At 42.6% G+C, this 16,097-nt stretch overlaps 1 protein-coding gene across 3 annotated transcripts in view; it reads right to left on the bottom strand.

The window, feature by feature from the left end:
• The window catches only part of ZFR (zinc finger RNA binding protein), a 51,056-nt gene extending 38,226 nt beyond the window's left edge, over nucleotides 1-12,830 (bottom strand). For all 3 annotated transcript variants that reach the window (XR_008233453.1, XM_052776662.1, XM_052776664.1), the window contains exons 1-2: nucleotides 12,682-12,830; nucleotides 12,295-12,379 (exon numbers count right to left, since the gene is read on the bottom strand). Coding sequence is in view for 2 of the 3 variants with exons in the window: in XM_052776662.1 (XP_052632622.1) it covers nucleotides 12,295-12,379; nucleotides 12,682-12,718 (122 nt within the window). In the remaining variant the exon portion in view is untranslated. The remainder of the gene's footprint in view (nucleotides 1-12,294; nucleotides 12,380-12,681) is intronic.
• Between the last annotated feature and the right edge of the window lie 3,267 nt (nucleotides 12,831-16,097).

Below are 16,097 nucleotides of genomic sequence, written 5' to 3'. Positions count from 1 at the left end.
GTATGAGAAGAATGTTGATAACACACTGATGTTCTCAGCTGTTGCTAAGTAGTTTTTATACTAAATCAAGGATTTTTCAGCTTCTCATGCCCAGCCAGCAAGAAGGCTGGAGGGGCACAAGAAGATGGGAGGGGACACAGCCAGGGCAGCTCACCCGAAGTGGCCAGCGTGGTATACCATACCATGTGACGTCATCCCCAGTATATAAACTGGGGGGAGTTGGCCTGGGGGGATCGCTGCTCAGGAACCAGCTGGGCATCGGTTGGTGAGTGGTGAGCAATTGCATTGTGCATCACTTGTTTTGTATATTCCGATCCTTTTATTATTATTGTCATATTATTATTGTTATTATTATCATTATTAGTTTCCTCCTTTCTGTTCTATTAAACTGTTCTTATCTCAACCCACGAGTTCTACCTTTTTCCTTCCGGTTCTCTCCCCCATCCCACTGGGTGGCAGGGAGTGAGTGAGGGGCTGCATGGTGCTTAGTTGCTAGCTGGGGTTAAACCACGACAGGTGTGAGGGGCCACACTGGCTCACAGTCTTGCAGAATTCATCCCACAGCAAAAGCCACAGCAAAAACTGGCCTTGTCCACATTGCTGTCTGGTGTATGGAACTCCTTTCAGTAAGTGAAAGTACATTTTCCCAAGGCTGGTGCCTGTTTTGTCCTGATACTTTGCAAGCTGGACATAAAACTAACACTGCAGCTGTTTCATGGTATGAACATTCGATATTGCTGTGTACACTCAGAGCTGTGATTCTGAAACAGTACAACATGTAAAACCCTTTTTCTCATTTGCAAGTCTCCATTCCAACACTTTGAGGCATCAAAGAATTATGAAGATCTCCCTGCCCAATTCTACACCACAAAATCAATTAAGCTACAGTATAGCTTTAAAAAAAAGTGTAATTTTACGTAGATACTTAGCCAGGAAAATTCCAGCCTGAACACTTATATTTGGCCAAGTTGTACTAAAACACCAGCAACAAAAAGTCTACACCCTGAGAACAAGCTCTCAAAACAGAAGGTGTTAGCCATCACTACTCCATATTAGTTATTATAATAACTGGATTAATTTCATAATTCTGTTGGTAATTTTTATTCCCCTTGTCAAAAACCAGATTATTCAAGCAGCAGTTAAAAACCTTTACTGAAATGCACAGAGGTTTTCAACAAGGAAACTGTAGCAGCGCTTTTGATATAGAAAAAGAAATACAGACTTCCAAAGTGAAATAAACCTGGCAGCACACTTAAAATTATTTAGTTAGAAACTGGCTAGGAGGCAGAAATTGCTGATCAAGAGCAATTAATGAAGTATTGGTGTCCACTTAGCAAAACATTGTTCTCCAGTTCTAAAACCATACAGGTTCGTCTAACTTAAATAGCTATATAATGTAGATTTGTAAACGAGCAACATTCTTTCACAAAAAATGCTTAGATGAGAACTTGCGTTGTACCTATTAGATCCAATATAGCAGAATCCTCACTTGCTAGTTACTTTTATATAGCAACACTGACAGAAGATCTGGATTTCCTCTGATATATCAGCCCGAGAATTACAGAGAATTAAGAGCAGTTAAGAAACAAATACTGAATTCTCTTCTGTAGAACACTTGACTCATGTCCTTTGTCATTGCCAGCTCTTGGCCTTTTCTAGTAAAAAAGTGTTGAGGCTTTTTTTATAAAAATGTAAATCAAAAGTAGAAAGCTTTATTTATTTTTTGCATGTTAACAATACCAGGAAAATACAATGCTTTGATATAATGCTATCTATTTTGCCAGGTAATAATTTCAGATGACTTAAGATTGTTATATGTTATTTTCCACATTAAGATATTTGTGGAGTAAGTAACGTGTTAAGAAACTTAAAAAGGTATCTGTAGCAATTATTGTCAGAGGAATACATTTTCAGGAAAATGCAGTCTATTTCCATATAAGATATATAGCATGTAAAAGGTATATATAGAAGAAGCACACAAAGGTTGCCTATAAGCCTTGCTTTTCATCACACTGACTGATTTAATTTAAAAACAAAGATGAGTTGTAACTCATATGCATGTAAGCCCAAGACAAACAAAAATGCTGATCTCCAGTGCATCTCCATACTACCAACCAACACACACACACACATTGACACTGCTGTTATTCCAGCTCTGTTTAGGGTGCTGAACACTGAAAACTCTCTTCCTAGAGGCAAAGAACACCTTAAATTTTTTTAGTTTTAGTTATTTGAAGAGTGCTATTTTGATATGGAGTTAAGATCTGGACTAAAACCAATTTTGTCTCTATCCAAACCACAAGCTTCCTCAGAAATTACAACTTGAAAAACATATTTCTTGCACGTTTTTTTCATTTAAAGAAGTGATTTTCAGGCTAGCTTAGCACATTTAAGCTACTCTTAAAATGATTTTCAGAATACAAATATCTTGAACTAAAACCCCCCCACTAATTAAGACTTTTTTCTTGAATTCTAACTTTTAAGAACATTTGAACATTTTAGCATTACAGAAACCATATTTGTTGAGACCTAACTGCCAGATTTCTCAAACTTTCATAGATTATTCTATTAGAAGCAGAATACAAAAAAATACAGTTTTGCAGTTTTTCTTTCAGGGACATGAAGATTGAAACAAGTATGACCTAACTCCACAAAAACTTAAAGAAGCACTACAATCTGCTGCTTCTTCAGATCCTAACCTAGGAAGAGGCACTACTGAATAACTGGTCAGATGAGTTTCAAGTGTGTTAATGGAACCTGGGCAAAGCAAAGTGAAAACAAAACAATAATAATTTAAAAAAAAAAAAATCCAGTGAGCTTTTTTCCTCCTAAACACACTTGACAATAAACAGCATAAAATGGTGAAATGAAATACCACACTACAGTAAGTTGGACTTTAGAAGTGACTTTACTTCTGTTTTTCTAGAGCCTGTCCGCTCACTACAAGCATAAAATTTTGATGAAGACTGAATATATCTTTTTAGAACTTTAATTAAAATTATTATTTCGTATTATTACAATTTTATGAACAGAACATAGTTTGTAACACAATTCAGTAAGAATCCAAAGAGAGGCCTGAAGGCATGCAAATGTGCAATCCCCTCTTGAATTCTGTTAAATTTCAGCAGCTCCTAGTATTCTATGGTTTAAGTACATAAGGCCTAAAAAAGACAGTTCTTCGTAGCAATTTTGAGTTTCCATTCCTCTTCCTTGTTTCTAAAACATCCTTGCGTCATTCCATTACAAACAAAAAACCCCGATTGCTACTAGACAGCTAAACCATATACTATCAATAACTCACCTCGAAGATGAATATCCTCAGGCTTTCAATACACCCTTACTTCTTTATTACTCTTTGGATTTAGTCTCACGACCTGATTTAAATCCAATCAAATTCTGCAATGTTTTCCTCACTGTACATCACAACATAACTGCAAGTGTAACAGCGATGCAATATATGCTCTGTATCTACCTCCCTTTACTCAGTTGCATGCAACAGACAGCTCATTGCCTATACTGCTCTCTTAATTATCAAAACACTGATTTTATTCAAGTCTAGTCAACAGCCACGTTCACAGTAATAACATGCAAGAAAAAAAGAACTGAGCTTGAGATGTTACATCTGCCTGAAGAAGTACCAACTACTAACATTTTCCCTGCCAAAGTCACAGAATCAAAGAATGGCTGAGGTTGGAAGGGACCTCTGGATGTCATCTGGGGGTCCAACACCACTCAAGCAGGGCCACCTACAGCCAGTCACCCAGGACAGTGTCCAGACAGCTTTTGCCTATCTCCAAGGATGGAGACCCTACAACTTCCCTGGGCAACCTGTGCCAGTGCTTAGTCACCCTCACAGTAAAAAAAAGTGTTTCCTGGTGTGCAGAGGGAACCTCTTGTGTTTCAGTTTGTGCCCCTTGCCTCTGGTCCTGTCACTGGGCATCACTGACCTCTGTCCTCTTGGCACCCTTCCTTCAGGTATTTATATACATTAAGATGATCTCCCCTCAGCCTTCTCTCCTCTAGGCTAGACAGTCCCAGCTCGCTCAGCCTTTCCTTATAGGAGAGATGCTGCAGTCCCTTCATCATCTTTGTGTGCCCTTTGTTGGACTCCCTCCAGTATATCCATGTCTCTCTTGTACTGGGAGGCCAGAACTGCACACAGTGTGTCCAGGTGTGGCCTCACCAGCGCTGAGTTAGACAGGAAGGATCACCTCCCTCGACCGGCTGGCAATACTTTGCCTAATGCAGCCCAGGATGCCAGTCACCTTCTTTGCTGCAAGGGCACACTGCTGGCTCATGTTCAACTTGGTGTCCACCAGGACCCCCAGGTCCTTTTCTGCCAACCTGCTTTCCAGCTGGGTGACCCCAGCATATATTGGTACAAGGGGTTGTTCCTTCCTGGGTACAGAACTTTGCACTTCCCTTTACCGAACTTCATGAGATTTCTGTCATCCCATTTCTCCAGCCTGTTGAGGTCCCTCTGGATGACAGTGCAACCCTCTGGTGTATGAGCCACTCCTCCCAGTTTTGTGTCATGACCAAACTTGCTGAGGGTACACTCTGCCCCATTATTCAGATCATTAATGAAGAGGTTAAACAGAAAAAATGCTAGAATTGGCAAGTTGTCTATGAAAGGAAAGATACTTCATTAATATGGAAAAATGTATTCAATTTCTAAAACATTCTATATTTCCTGCCTTAAGCTACTACTTTGCTTTTCTAGTACCAATGACGCAACTATACTTACCATTGTTGCATTTTAGTAGCAGAGAAAATTTTACACATATTTTAACACCCCAGAGTTAAGCCTACAACTGAGGATAGAACTACCAAGGACGTTAACACCACCATTAACAGAAAAGCTTCCCCAAGTGCTCGGTTCCTAAAGACATGAGCCTGCTGCAAATTTCAACTAGTTGGCAGACTTCCCTCCTAGAAATGACAAAGGCTTCTCTGATTAGTGAGGCACCTTTCCTCCCCAATTACCACCACCTCCTCCATCTCCCCATCATTAGTCAACTGCAATACTGGCGTACAGCCCATGTTAACAAACCCAGAGCCCCTTACTGCCTTTCTAATGTTGGCATACCTCCTTTGAGAGTGGGACCTCACTGACTTGAAAATAAGTCTACCAAAATCTTTTTATAAACAGCAGTAGCTTACTGGAGGCTTCTTGTGTACATTAAGTAAGCTAGAACAGCATGTTTAGGATAGCACTTAAGACTAACATTGGTTGAACAAAAGAGAATCAGCACCACACAGCTCTATCATATTCAGTGAAGTCTCTTTTGCTAAAAATGCATATGCTTTAAGATGTGATGCAACTCAAGAAAGCATGGGCATAAAATTCGCAGAAAGAAAGCATTTGGAGTTTTTACACTATGATATAGGTACCTTCATCCTATGATAGAACTATTACCTTCATTCCCCATGCATTTTAGAATGGGGTTTATGTAACACAACACTGTAAGATGAATAAATGTTTTTCTTAACATAAATTTAAGTCTAACTAGTACATTTTCACTTCAGAAGAAGCCAAAGCCCTACTCAGTATTGTCCTTATCTTCCTGCTGTCCACCAGTACACGTCTGAATTATCTTTAGGGATACCTTAAACTGGGGCTAGCAGACCTGTGTGAATTACAGGCCTAATGTCTCTGAAATGCTGAATACTTTTGAAACCAGTGTCTAGTTGAAGAAGAGGTAACTGGAGCAGCCACTGAAGACAAAAGTAAAGTTAATTAGAAGTACTAGCAAATGTGAAGAAAACACTCCACCCCCAAACAGTTCTCAATAGCCAGCTTATCCATCCACAGCATTTCACCTTCCTTTGCTGTTCTGCACCAGCCTCGAATACCCTGTAACATAGTGCACTGCACTTGAATTCCAAACCAGCTATAATTGCAAGAGTTCACTTCCATATGGCTGCCTAGAAGATTGCATCTTAACCTAAACCCACAGGCACTGTGGTCTGCTCTGGATCTGAACTGCTAAAATTGCCTTTATCTGTGAAAGCTCGCCACACAGTAATACTCATGTTACTTGAAGGCAATTTGAAGTTAACAAATCACTCCTAACTACCCAAGAACCTCCCATCTGTGTCCTGTCTCATTACAGCAGTGACATGATATGAGTATCACTAAGATGAAACTCAGACGCTTAAAGATTCTTTATTTTCTTAACAGAAACCAAAATCTCAACACAAGGTTAATTAGACTACCACATTTGCACACTTCTCTGTCCAGACGTTTCTCAATGCCCCTATCTCTCTACCAACATCCCCCCATTTCAGTCAGCCAACTTTAGAATAAAAGCATAACTATGACTCTCTCCAGCACTGAATCAAGAAAGCCAGTATTTTTTACACATGGAAGACAAGCCAGTATTAGGTTGTTCATTTCAAACTGAATAGACACAGTGGTTCAGGTGACCTACAGAGCACACACACACACACACAAACACAAAGAGGACTAGTATCACCAAATTCTACATTTACTTCAGACTCCTAAATAGATGGATTAATACAGTTACTTAAATAAGTAACAGATGAAGTTTGCATTGCATGCAGGTTTATAACTTTAGGCGCTAATACAACCACTAGCAGAAGGCACAAATTGTAAAGGTATTGCAATATTCAGAGAAATTTCCCATACTGGTATTTGTGTAATCTAATGCTTCTCTCATTAAGTCATGATATTATTACTGGGTAGTGCACACAAAGAATTTTGAGTGAGCAGGGCAGCAGGAAATTTTATGCAGTGACAACACTGAAAGGAACAAGAATGCTTCTAATCCATTATTTACAGGTTTAAAGGACACTTAGCTCTTGTGCTGCCTTTGATTAAATATGAAACAAGTTAAGATTTCAAATGTGTTTTATGAAAAGTAGTATTTATGAACTAATAAAGACATCTATTCCCTTTCTTATCTAGTCAATTCAGAGAACTATACTGCTTACACTGTTATAACAGTAAATACGTTATCAGCTCCTGCACACACTACTCACAAATTTCTCAAATCCAAGATCTAACACCTTAGCAGCTACCAATCTGGCCTATATAACTGCTTCAAATATCAGTTTTTAAAGTTAAGACTATATTCCTTGGACAAATTTTAATTCAGCCTTCGTGTGAAGGATGAGAGAGTATTTAAATGATCCACCACAGCCACACATAAACTAGAATCACAGGAAGACACAGGGCCAATAATAGCTTCATCGTCTTTTCAGTTGTTGATGCAAAGAAGCTATTTCTTTGAGCCCAATAGTTCTAATATGTTGTCCCTTTGTTACTACTAATACAAATGAGAATATTGTCATTTTGAGAAATGAATTCCAACAAGGTTTATACTGGTCTCCAGCAAGTCCAGAATTAAATATGAAAAACCTTTATTACAAGCACCTTTCAAATATCACTTAGTACAGCAGAGTTTCTCCTTTGAGTCCTCTGGAAGGACCACGACTGCGGGAAGACAGACTTTCCATTTGTCAAAATTCTAAGAGACCAGCTGTATCAACTGAATGTTCACAAGTCCATGGGGCCTGATGGGGTTCAACCCAGAATAATGAAGGAACTACCAGATGTTACAGCAGGACCCCTCTCGAACATGTAACAAAAGTCTTGGGAGTCTGGGGAGGTCCCTGCTGACTGGAAGCTAGCCAGTGTTACTCCAATATACAAGAAAGGTATGAGGGAAGACCCAAGAAACTACAGTCCTGTTAGTCTAACCACAGTTCCTGGAAAAATTATGGAGATCATACTAGGTGCTACTGAAAGGCATCTGAAGAACAATGCAATCGTCAGGCACAGTCAACATTGGTTCACAAAGGGAAAGTCTTGTTTAACTAATGTGATATCCTACAATTAGGTCACCTGCCTAGTGGATGAAGGGAAGGCAGTGGATGTAGTTTTTCTGGATTTTAGTAAGGCTTTTGATACTGCCCCTCGCAGCACCCTTCTGGCCAAGTTGTCCAACTGTGGGATGGGCAGGTTCATGGTGCGCTGGGCGAAGAACTGGCTGAACAGCAGGGCTCAAAGGCTTGTAGTGAATGGGGCTACATCTGGCTGGCGACCAGTCACCAGCGGTGTTCCTCAGGGCTCAATTCTAGGGCCAGTTCTGTTCAATATTTTTATCAACAAAATGGCTACAGAAGTTGAACACACCATTAGGAAGTTTGCTGATGATACCAAACTGGGAGGAGCTGGTGACTCTCTTGAGGGACAAGAGGCCTTGCAGAGGGATCGAGATAGGTTGGAACACTGGGCAATGATCAATGGGATGAAATTTAACAAGTCCAAATGCCGGATTCTGCACCTAGGACAGGGTAACGCCAGGCACAAGGATAGACTGGGAGATGACTGCCTGGAGAGAAGCCCTGCAAGAAAGGGATCTGGGGGTGCTGGTTGACAGCAGGCTCAATGAGAGCCAGCAGTGTGCCCTGGCAGCCCAGAAGGCAAACCCCATCCTGGGGTGCATCAAACACGGCATCACCAGCCGGTGAAAAGAGGTGATTATCCTGCTGTATTCAGCATTGGTGTGGTCTCACCTTGAGTGCTGTGTGTGCAGTTCTGGGCCCCACAATTTAAGAAGGATGTGAATGTCCTCAAGTGCGTCCAGAGGAGGACAATAAGGCCGGTGAGAGGGCTGGAAGGAATGTCCTGTAAGGAGCAGCTGAGGACTTTGGGTTCATCTAGTCTGGAGAAAAGGAGGCTGAGGGGTGACCTCATTGCTCCCTACAGCTTCCTGAGGAGGGGAAGCAGAGAGGGAGGTGTTGAGCTCTTCTCCCTGGGATCCAGTGACAGGATGTGTGGGAATAGTTCAAAGTTGTGTCAGGGGAGGTTCAGACTGGACATGAGGAAGCGTATCTTTACCGAGATGGTGGTCAAATGCTGGAACAGGCTTCCTAGAGAGGTGGTCGATGCCCCAGGCCTGTCAGTGTTTCAGAGGCATTTGGACAACGCCCCTAATAACATGCTTTAACTTTTGGTCAGTCCTGAAGCGGTCAGGCAGTTGGACTAGATGATCTTTGTTGGTCCCTTCCAACTGAAATAGTCTATTCTATTCTTTGAAATTGATCAGAAACTATTCAGACTCTTTTCTTTCCGATGCAGTTTGGGTTTTGTTTTGTTTTTTTTCTGCATGTCTCCAGCTGAAGATTTAACAGTTTCATACTTTGAGATATTCCAAGAAAGGTACGTATACTGAAAAGAATTGCACAGAGTTTTTGCACTTAGCTGAAGTAAGCGCTTGAAATCAACAGGATTCCATGTATTATCATTAGGGAGCACTGACTGAGGTTCCTTTAAAGTTGGAGCCTAAAGTTCTTGTAATACATTAGCATTTTTTAAAAGGCATTTTGTCAAGAGAGAACCCCCCAAAATGTGACCAATAATGTGTTTATTATGACAATTTCTGTTACTTCCTACAAAAACTACAGCACTAGGACTTCTAAACAGCATGTATCAAAGAACTAAGGTCTTCAATTGTAAGTGTCTGATTTGCCATCCTAAAACAACTTGCCATTTTGAGCAACTTTTTAAAAGTCCATAGATTAGTCCTGTGGCCAGAAGTTTATTTTTATTTTTAGATTTAGGAGGCTCACCTATGTATTAACTATCCAGATAAACATCCATTTGTTTATCTATTATACTGGTTTCTAAGAACACAGGAATTTTATTATTCTGTAAACTGTTACTTCAATTACTAGTAACAATTGTAGAGGACTTGTTGCGGTATTAAATCTTTTCCTATCTTCCCCTGCCATCTCCATCTCTTTCTTAAATATACTGGAGTGGAATATACATTTTGTAGCACTCTGTAAACAAGCTACTAAGGACCTGCCAAATCTGCTTCATGAAGGTAAGCTCCCTTTTAGACATTTTAAGTGGCTAGTGTGTTTTCTGCTCAAAATATTAAATTAATTCTTATGAAAGGACTGCTTTAACACTGATTGCCGTGTCTCTTCACTTTCAGATGTGGTAAATATACAAACCATTTATCGCATGTAGAGTCTTTTACTGACAGCAAATGAAATAGTATCTTGCACTTGTGATAGGAAAGGAAAAAGCTTCTTTTAATCAGTTTTCCATTTTCTCAAGAATACGTTTAGGATTAACTATGAAAACAAGTTTTGAACTTGAACATTATTCCAATTATATGTTTTTATATTGCAATTCAAAACAAAATTTCAAATGAGTTGTTCAGGTTCGTAAGTCTAGAGACCACCTCAGCTCCACAAAAAAAGGAGTAATAATTGAAAAAATTAATCTCTACTTCAAAACTGCAGACATAGAGATCTCTGTTTATTATTCACTTAATTTGTCTACTGACAAAAAAAAAAAATCCTATTCAGAAACTCCTTCATACCCCATGACACCTCAAGTTTCAAATTTCACTGCAACTGTCAAGTAAAACATAACCATACTGTGAGCACCTAATCTTAAAAGAACTAGCAGATGAGCTAAGTTTAATCCTCTCCTTTAACTATTAGACATTGGAGCAAATGAAATTTAATGTACTTTATGTCCATTTCCAGGAAAAAATAGATGGAAAGAATAGATTGGGAGTCATTCCAAGACCTCCATAAAACTGTATATTCCTGAAACTATGTCAGGTATGCAATTTTTATTAGCTAGTTAACAGTAGCACACATCTGCATTTGTTTGTTAATAACGCCTCACATATTTGCTTTATTCTTCTGTTTTTCCCATTAACCAAGACTTAGGGATCAAGGAAGGTCTTTATTACAGATTTATGAAATAAATAACATAGATTCAAATGTGGACTGGTTTCAGCTGGGACAGAGTTAATTTTTTTCTAGTAGCTGGTATAGTGTTATGTCTTGGATTCAGTATGAGAAGAATGTTGATAACACACTGATGTTCTCAGTTGTTGCTAAGTAGTTTTTATACTAAGTCAAGGATTTTTCAGCTTCTCATGCCCAGCCAGCAAGAAGGCTGGAGGGGCACAAGAAGATGGGAGGGGACACAGCCAGGGCAGTTAACCCGAAGTAATATTCCATACTATATGACATTATACCCAGTATATAAACTGGGGGAAGTTGGCCTGGAGGGGGTGGGGGGGTGGATCACTGCTCGGGAACAAACTGGGCATCAGTCGGTGAGTAGTAAGCAATTGTATTGTGCATCACTTGTTTTGTATATTCCAATCCTTTTATTATTACTGTCATTTTATTATTATCATCATTATTATTTTCTTCCTTTCTGTGATCTTAAACTGCCTTTATCTCAGCCCACAAGTTCTACTTTTTTCAATTCTCTCCCCCATCCCTCTGGGTGGGGGGGGGAAGTGAGCAAGCAGCTGCATGGTGCTTAGTTGCCAGCTGGGGTTAAACCACGACACGGTGCCACTTCAATACAAGCCAAAAATGTGAAGATGTTCCCGACTGTATCTGGTTTTTGCCCAATTAAGTAATCTGATTTCAGAAAATGTGAGATAATAGATGCTGCCAATTACTTTTTAACACTCTGATACACAATTTGGACGCACAAAAACTACAAAGATACAAAGACTTACGGCAGTGTGTCTATACAAAATGCACAGTTACAGGTCCCCGAGCAACACGAGAAGACCTGCTCCCGGTCTTAGATATCAAAGTAGAATATCTTTTTAAAAGGTGCCTGGCCTTGAACGTACCTGCTCTACTTTCTTAGAGACATTAATTATAACATTGCTTCAATAGAATGAAATCCCCTGTATTTTCTGGTGCTTCAGCTCTTCCCTTACCCACCCAGTCTCCCAGAGGCTGGGTTTTAACCTATGTTAAAAAGGACTCTGTCCTCCCACACTGACATAAGTGGGGGCAAAGACTTGAGGAGCAAACCCTGTCTTCCCTGAAGCTGAAGAAGGAGAAGGGCCCGGGGGCAGCAGATGGTAACTTGCTGGTGGTGTTGACTGCAAGTGGCCATTTTAATATAAGGGCCTTGGGACCTGATGCTGCCGCTGATTCTCCTCCTCCTGCGTAGTGCCCTGCTCCACGTCCCCACCCTCACACCACTGGGGATACAGGGAGGCCCTTACCAGGAGGATAAGAAAATACACCCGCGGGCGGGGCAGACAAGAAGGAGGGTCCCAGGCACAGCCATCCCGGAGGAGCGGTGGTGCAGAAGATGCACCCGCACGGGGCGGGGGACGGGAGCAGTCCCGAGCCCTCACCCCGAGGGGGCGGGGAGGGCCCGCTCAGGGACTGGGGGCCGGAGGCGGAGAGGGGAGAGGGGGCTGCGGGCCCGGGCAGAGGGAGGGGCGGGGCAGGGCAGGGAGGGGTCGCGGTGGTTACCTATACTGAGCAGCAGCCCCGCTATGGGTGAATCCAAAGTAGTTGCCGGTGGCCATTTTGGCATCTTCTCCCAGCCGGCTGGGCACTGCAGCGACGATAACCAAGAGGCGGTGGAGGCGGCGGCGGCGGCGGTCGGGGCCATGACAGGAGGCCCGGCAGGAGGAGGGGGGAGGAGGAGGCGGGGGGCGGGGAGGGGGGGGGCGGGAGGAAGATTAGGGGACAGACAGACAAGGGACAGAAAGAGCGCGCGAGCGCTAGGTCAGACACGGCGCCTCAGGACCCCCCAACCGCCCCGCTCACCCCCTCCCGCCCCCCGCACCGCGCGGGCCGCATCCCCTCCCCCTCTGCGCGCACGGACACACTTACACACCGAGCGCCGTTACTTACCATAGGTGAACGAAACTACCGGGCATATGGGAATCATGAGTCCGAGCTGGCAGCGACAGCGGCGGCTGAACTCTCAACTCTCAGCCCCCCCCTCCCGCCGCCTCACCGCCGCGCTCGCTCCCTTCCCCCCACCCACCTACGGCGACAACGGCGGAGAGCGGGCGGGCCGCCGCCGTGCGCACGCGCGGGATGTGCGAGGGGCCGCTGGGAGTTGTAGTCCGGCCAGTGGCCGCGCCCCCTGCCCCCCCCCCCCCGCCCGCAGAAGAGCGCGCTGGGTGCCGCGGGAGCCGCCACCGCCCTTGAGGCGCCGGTCCTTGCGTGCGCATGCGCGGGATGTGCAAAGGCTCTCGGGAGCTGTAGTTCCCCGCCCCGGAGGCCCAGGCGCTACGGTGAGCTGGTGTCAGGGGAGCGCCCGCCTGTCCCCCTCCTCCCTCCGTTATCCCCTGTTCCGCACCCCGAGCCGCACCGCACCCCCACCCGCGGACTCACAGTGCAAGGACAGGGTCGGTTTCTCATTTCTTGCCTGCAAAGGCACAACACGCCGCAGCAGGTAGCTCCAGTAACTGGCGTCCGGGTGGAGAGGGTCCCCGCCACCCCCATGGACACCTTACTGGTGTTTGTCCCCACGCACGCACTGCACGTGTCCGTATTTACCGGCTTTCCCAGGCAAGCACACGGTCAGCCGAAGCCTGGCATACACAGCAGGTACATAGTTAGCACTCTCCCGAGGCCGCAGAGCTAAACAGCAGCAGCTGCAGCTCCTGCACGCCTGCAAGGTTCACAGAGAGACCTCGGGCTCGTCTAAACATAAAACCAGTTTTAGATTCACTTGGGCCCCCAGCTGCACCACCGTGACCGCACACGTGAAGAGCAACGTCGCTGTCGTCCAACTACAGCCACGTGCACGTCGTCCGACTTGTCCCCGAGGCACCGCAGCTGACACGTCCACAAATTAATTGTGATAGTTCCCGTGTGCTTAGCACACGCGTGAGGTAAAGCCTCATAGAATCATAGAGTCATTTAGGTTGGAAAAGACCTTCAAGATCATTGAGTCCAACTACCATCCATGCCCACTAAACCATGTTATGAAGTACCCCGTCTACGCGCTTTTTTAATACCTCCAGGGATGGTGACTCAACCACTTCCCTGGGCAGCCTCGCCCATACAGGGCCCATTCATCTCAAGTTTCTAGGCACCAGCAGTCCATCAGATTGCTCCTAAAAACCGTTGGGCGGCAGATTGCAGCCCATGCAGTAACCTCCCGTTCAAAGTGACTGAATTTACATCTGTTCCCCATGACTCTGTTCCACCTTTTGGCAATCCTTCCCTCTGAGCCGCTGATGCTTCCCCAATCTCTGAACAAAGCAAAACTCAAATCCTTAAATACTTGCATCTCATTTGTGTACTTTGTCTGTGCTATGATGTGCATTTTTCATAAACTAATCAAGACTTACAAAACACTTCTGGATTAATTACAAAGTGATCATTCTAGAAGTATTTGTTTTCAGTCAGCCATGCCTACTCAGAACAGCCCTGCTTGTGATCTCCCACAGTCCTCAAAAAAGCAGGGGTTCCCCTTACCCCACAGTACCTGCGGTTGTCTTAGGCTGTAAGACTTCAACAAAGATATTATTGTTGATAAAACAAATGAGAGGAGGAAAGCAACTTCTCATCTAAAGCTTACATTATTGCAGCTACATATGAAGTATAGCTATTTAAGATGCCAAACATCCTTGCCAGTTCACTGAACATAATTTGTTGGTCATTATTATTATTAGTTTTGCATACGAACTAAATAGCACTGTACCTCTTGTTCATTCTTATCCTAATCAAGCACAATACGAAAAGGAACCTGCATGGGAAAAAGAATGAATTTCAAACCTATGCAGTGCACTTCCACTCAATGCTGCTTTTCTGTGAAGAAAGCAGCTATTGGGTGATGACATTTAATTGCTATTGCTTATAAAACCAAAATCGCTAATCCTGAAGATATATACAAGAGTACTTCAGGAGAGGGCTCTACACAAATCTTCTATAGAAGAACTTAAAGGGCATGACCTCTGCCATGAGAACCTCAATGGACTCAGGACACACAAATGAGAGATATCTATACTCTCCTCTCCTTATTTTTATTAAAAATTGTTCATAACTGGACTACTGCATCATGGTACTTGGACAAGAAGGAAATGGAAGTTTTCTTTGTTCCACTGTATTTCAAGTTTTTTCAGTTATAAACCTTCCAATATACTGATAAATATACAGTATTCAATATACATTTCATAAAAAACATAAGCATCTATATACACACACAGACATTCACACATCTTTTGACACTGTATCACTAAAGCTATGTTTTGCAAGGGGGTAGGCCTGCAATCGCCTACTCCTTCTTCACTGATGAGGTTAACTTGGAATATCTACCCTCTTTTCAACCTTTGGCTCCACAAACTGAGGGGGAAAAAAAAAAGCACTTTCTTATTCACAATACAGATTTCTGTCTTAGGTTTCATAACTTCTTTCATCCAAGTAATTTCTAGTAGTTCTAATTCAAATATTCCAACCTATATCTTGTGATTTCAGCTCTGCATATGTCTGAGCATAAGTTCCCGTTTGGCAGCCTGATTCAGCTGCAATTTCAGCAGAAGTTTCAGATTACTTTCCTGGGTGAATTTTGCATATTGACTCTTCAGTGCATATATCACTTTAAAAAGATTAAAACATACATTATGAGAACTCACGCTGACTAAGTGTGGAAAAAAAAATCAAGAAGGTTTCCCATTTTCTTGGAAAAAAACCCCAGTGGTATTATACAAGTCTTTCCCTCAGCAGTTCCCTAATAAGAACCCAATGGTTCCTGGTGACTTTATGAACCATTACATAACATCTATTTATGTTACTACTAGCTCGCAGGATCAGATTCATCGTCTACACTTAAAAAACCTCAGTGGGTTATAAAACAAGATTGCATCTCTGTAAGACATGTGTATCAGATATGCTTCAAAATGAAACAGTTATAAATTCAGATTAGATCCTTTAGGGCATTTTGAACTTTACTGATTTCTGTATCCTTAACTGGGAGGAAAATAAATGGAGTGATAAAGTGCAAATCATGTGGCAGAGGGAGAAAGGCACAAAAGCTTTAGTGAAACATTCAAAAGATTGTTTTTAAATAGGAAGACAAAACTTCTCTATCTCTGTTCCTATTAAGATTACAGAAGAACAGCCAAGAATTTCCAGAATGAAAACATACACTGGAACACAAAAGTTTAATTGGAATTAAATAGCACAGCTACTCTATTTGTGCAGAGTTCAATGCGTCTAAAAATACCACAGACAAAACTGGCAAGCTAGCATTCAGAAAAACAAACCGTTGGCATTCATTACAACTATACGAAAAAAGATCTCCAAAATATGGT

This window comes from Harpia harpyja, chromosome Z (genome assembly GCF_026419915.1).
Source record: "Harpia harpyja isolate bHarHar1 chromosome Z, bHarHar1 primary haplotype, whole genome shotgun sequence".
Lineage (NCBI taxonomy): Eukaryota > Metazoa > Chordata > Aves > Accipitriformes > Accipitridae > Harpia > Harpia harpyja.
The sequence above is the reverse complement of the archived record's forward strand: the minus strand, read 5'-3'. Positions and strand labels throughout refer to the sequence as shown.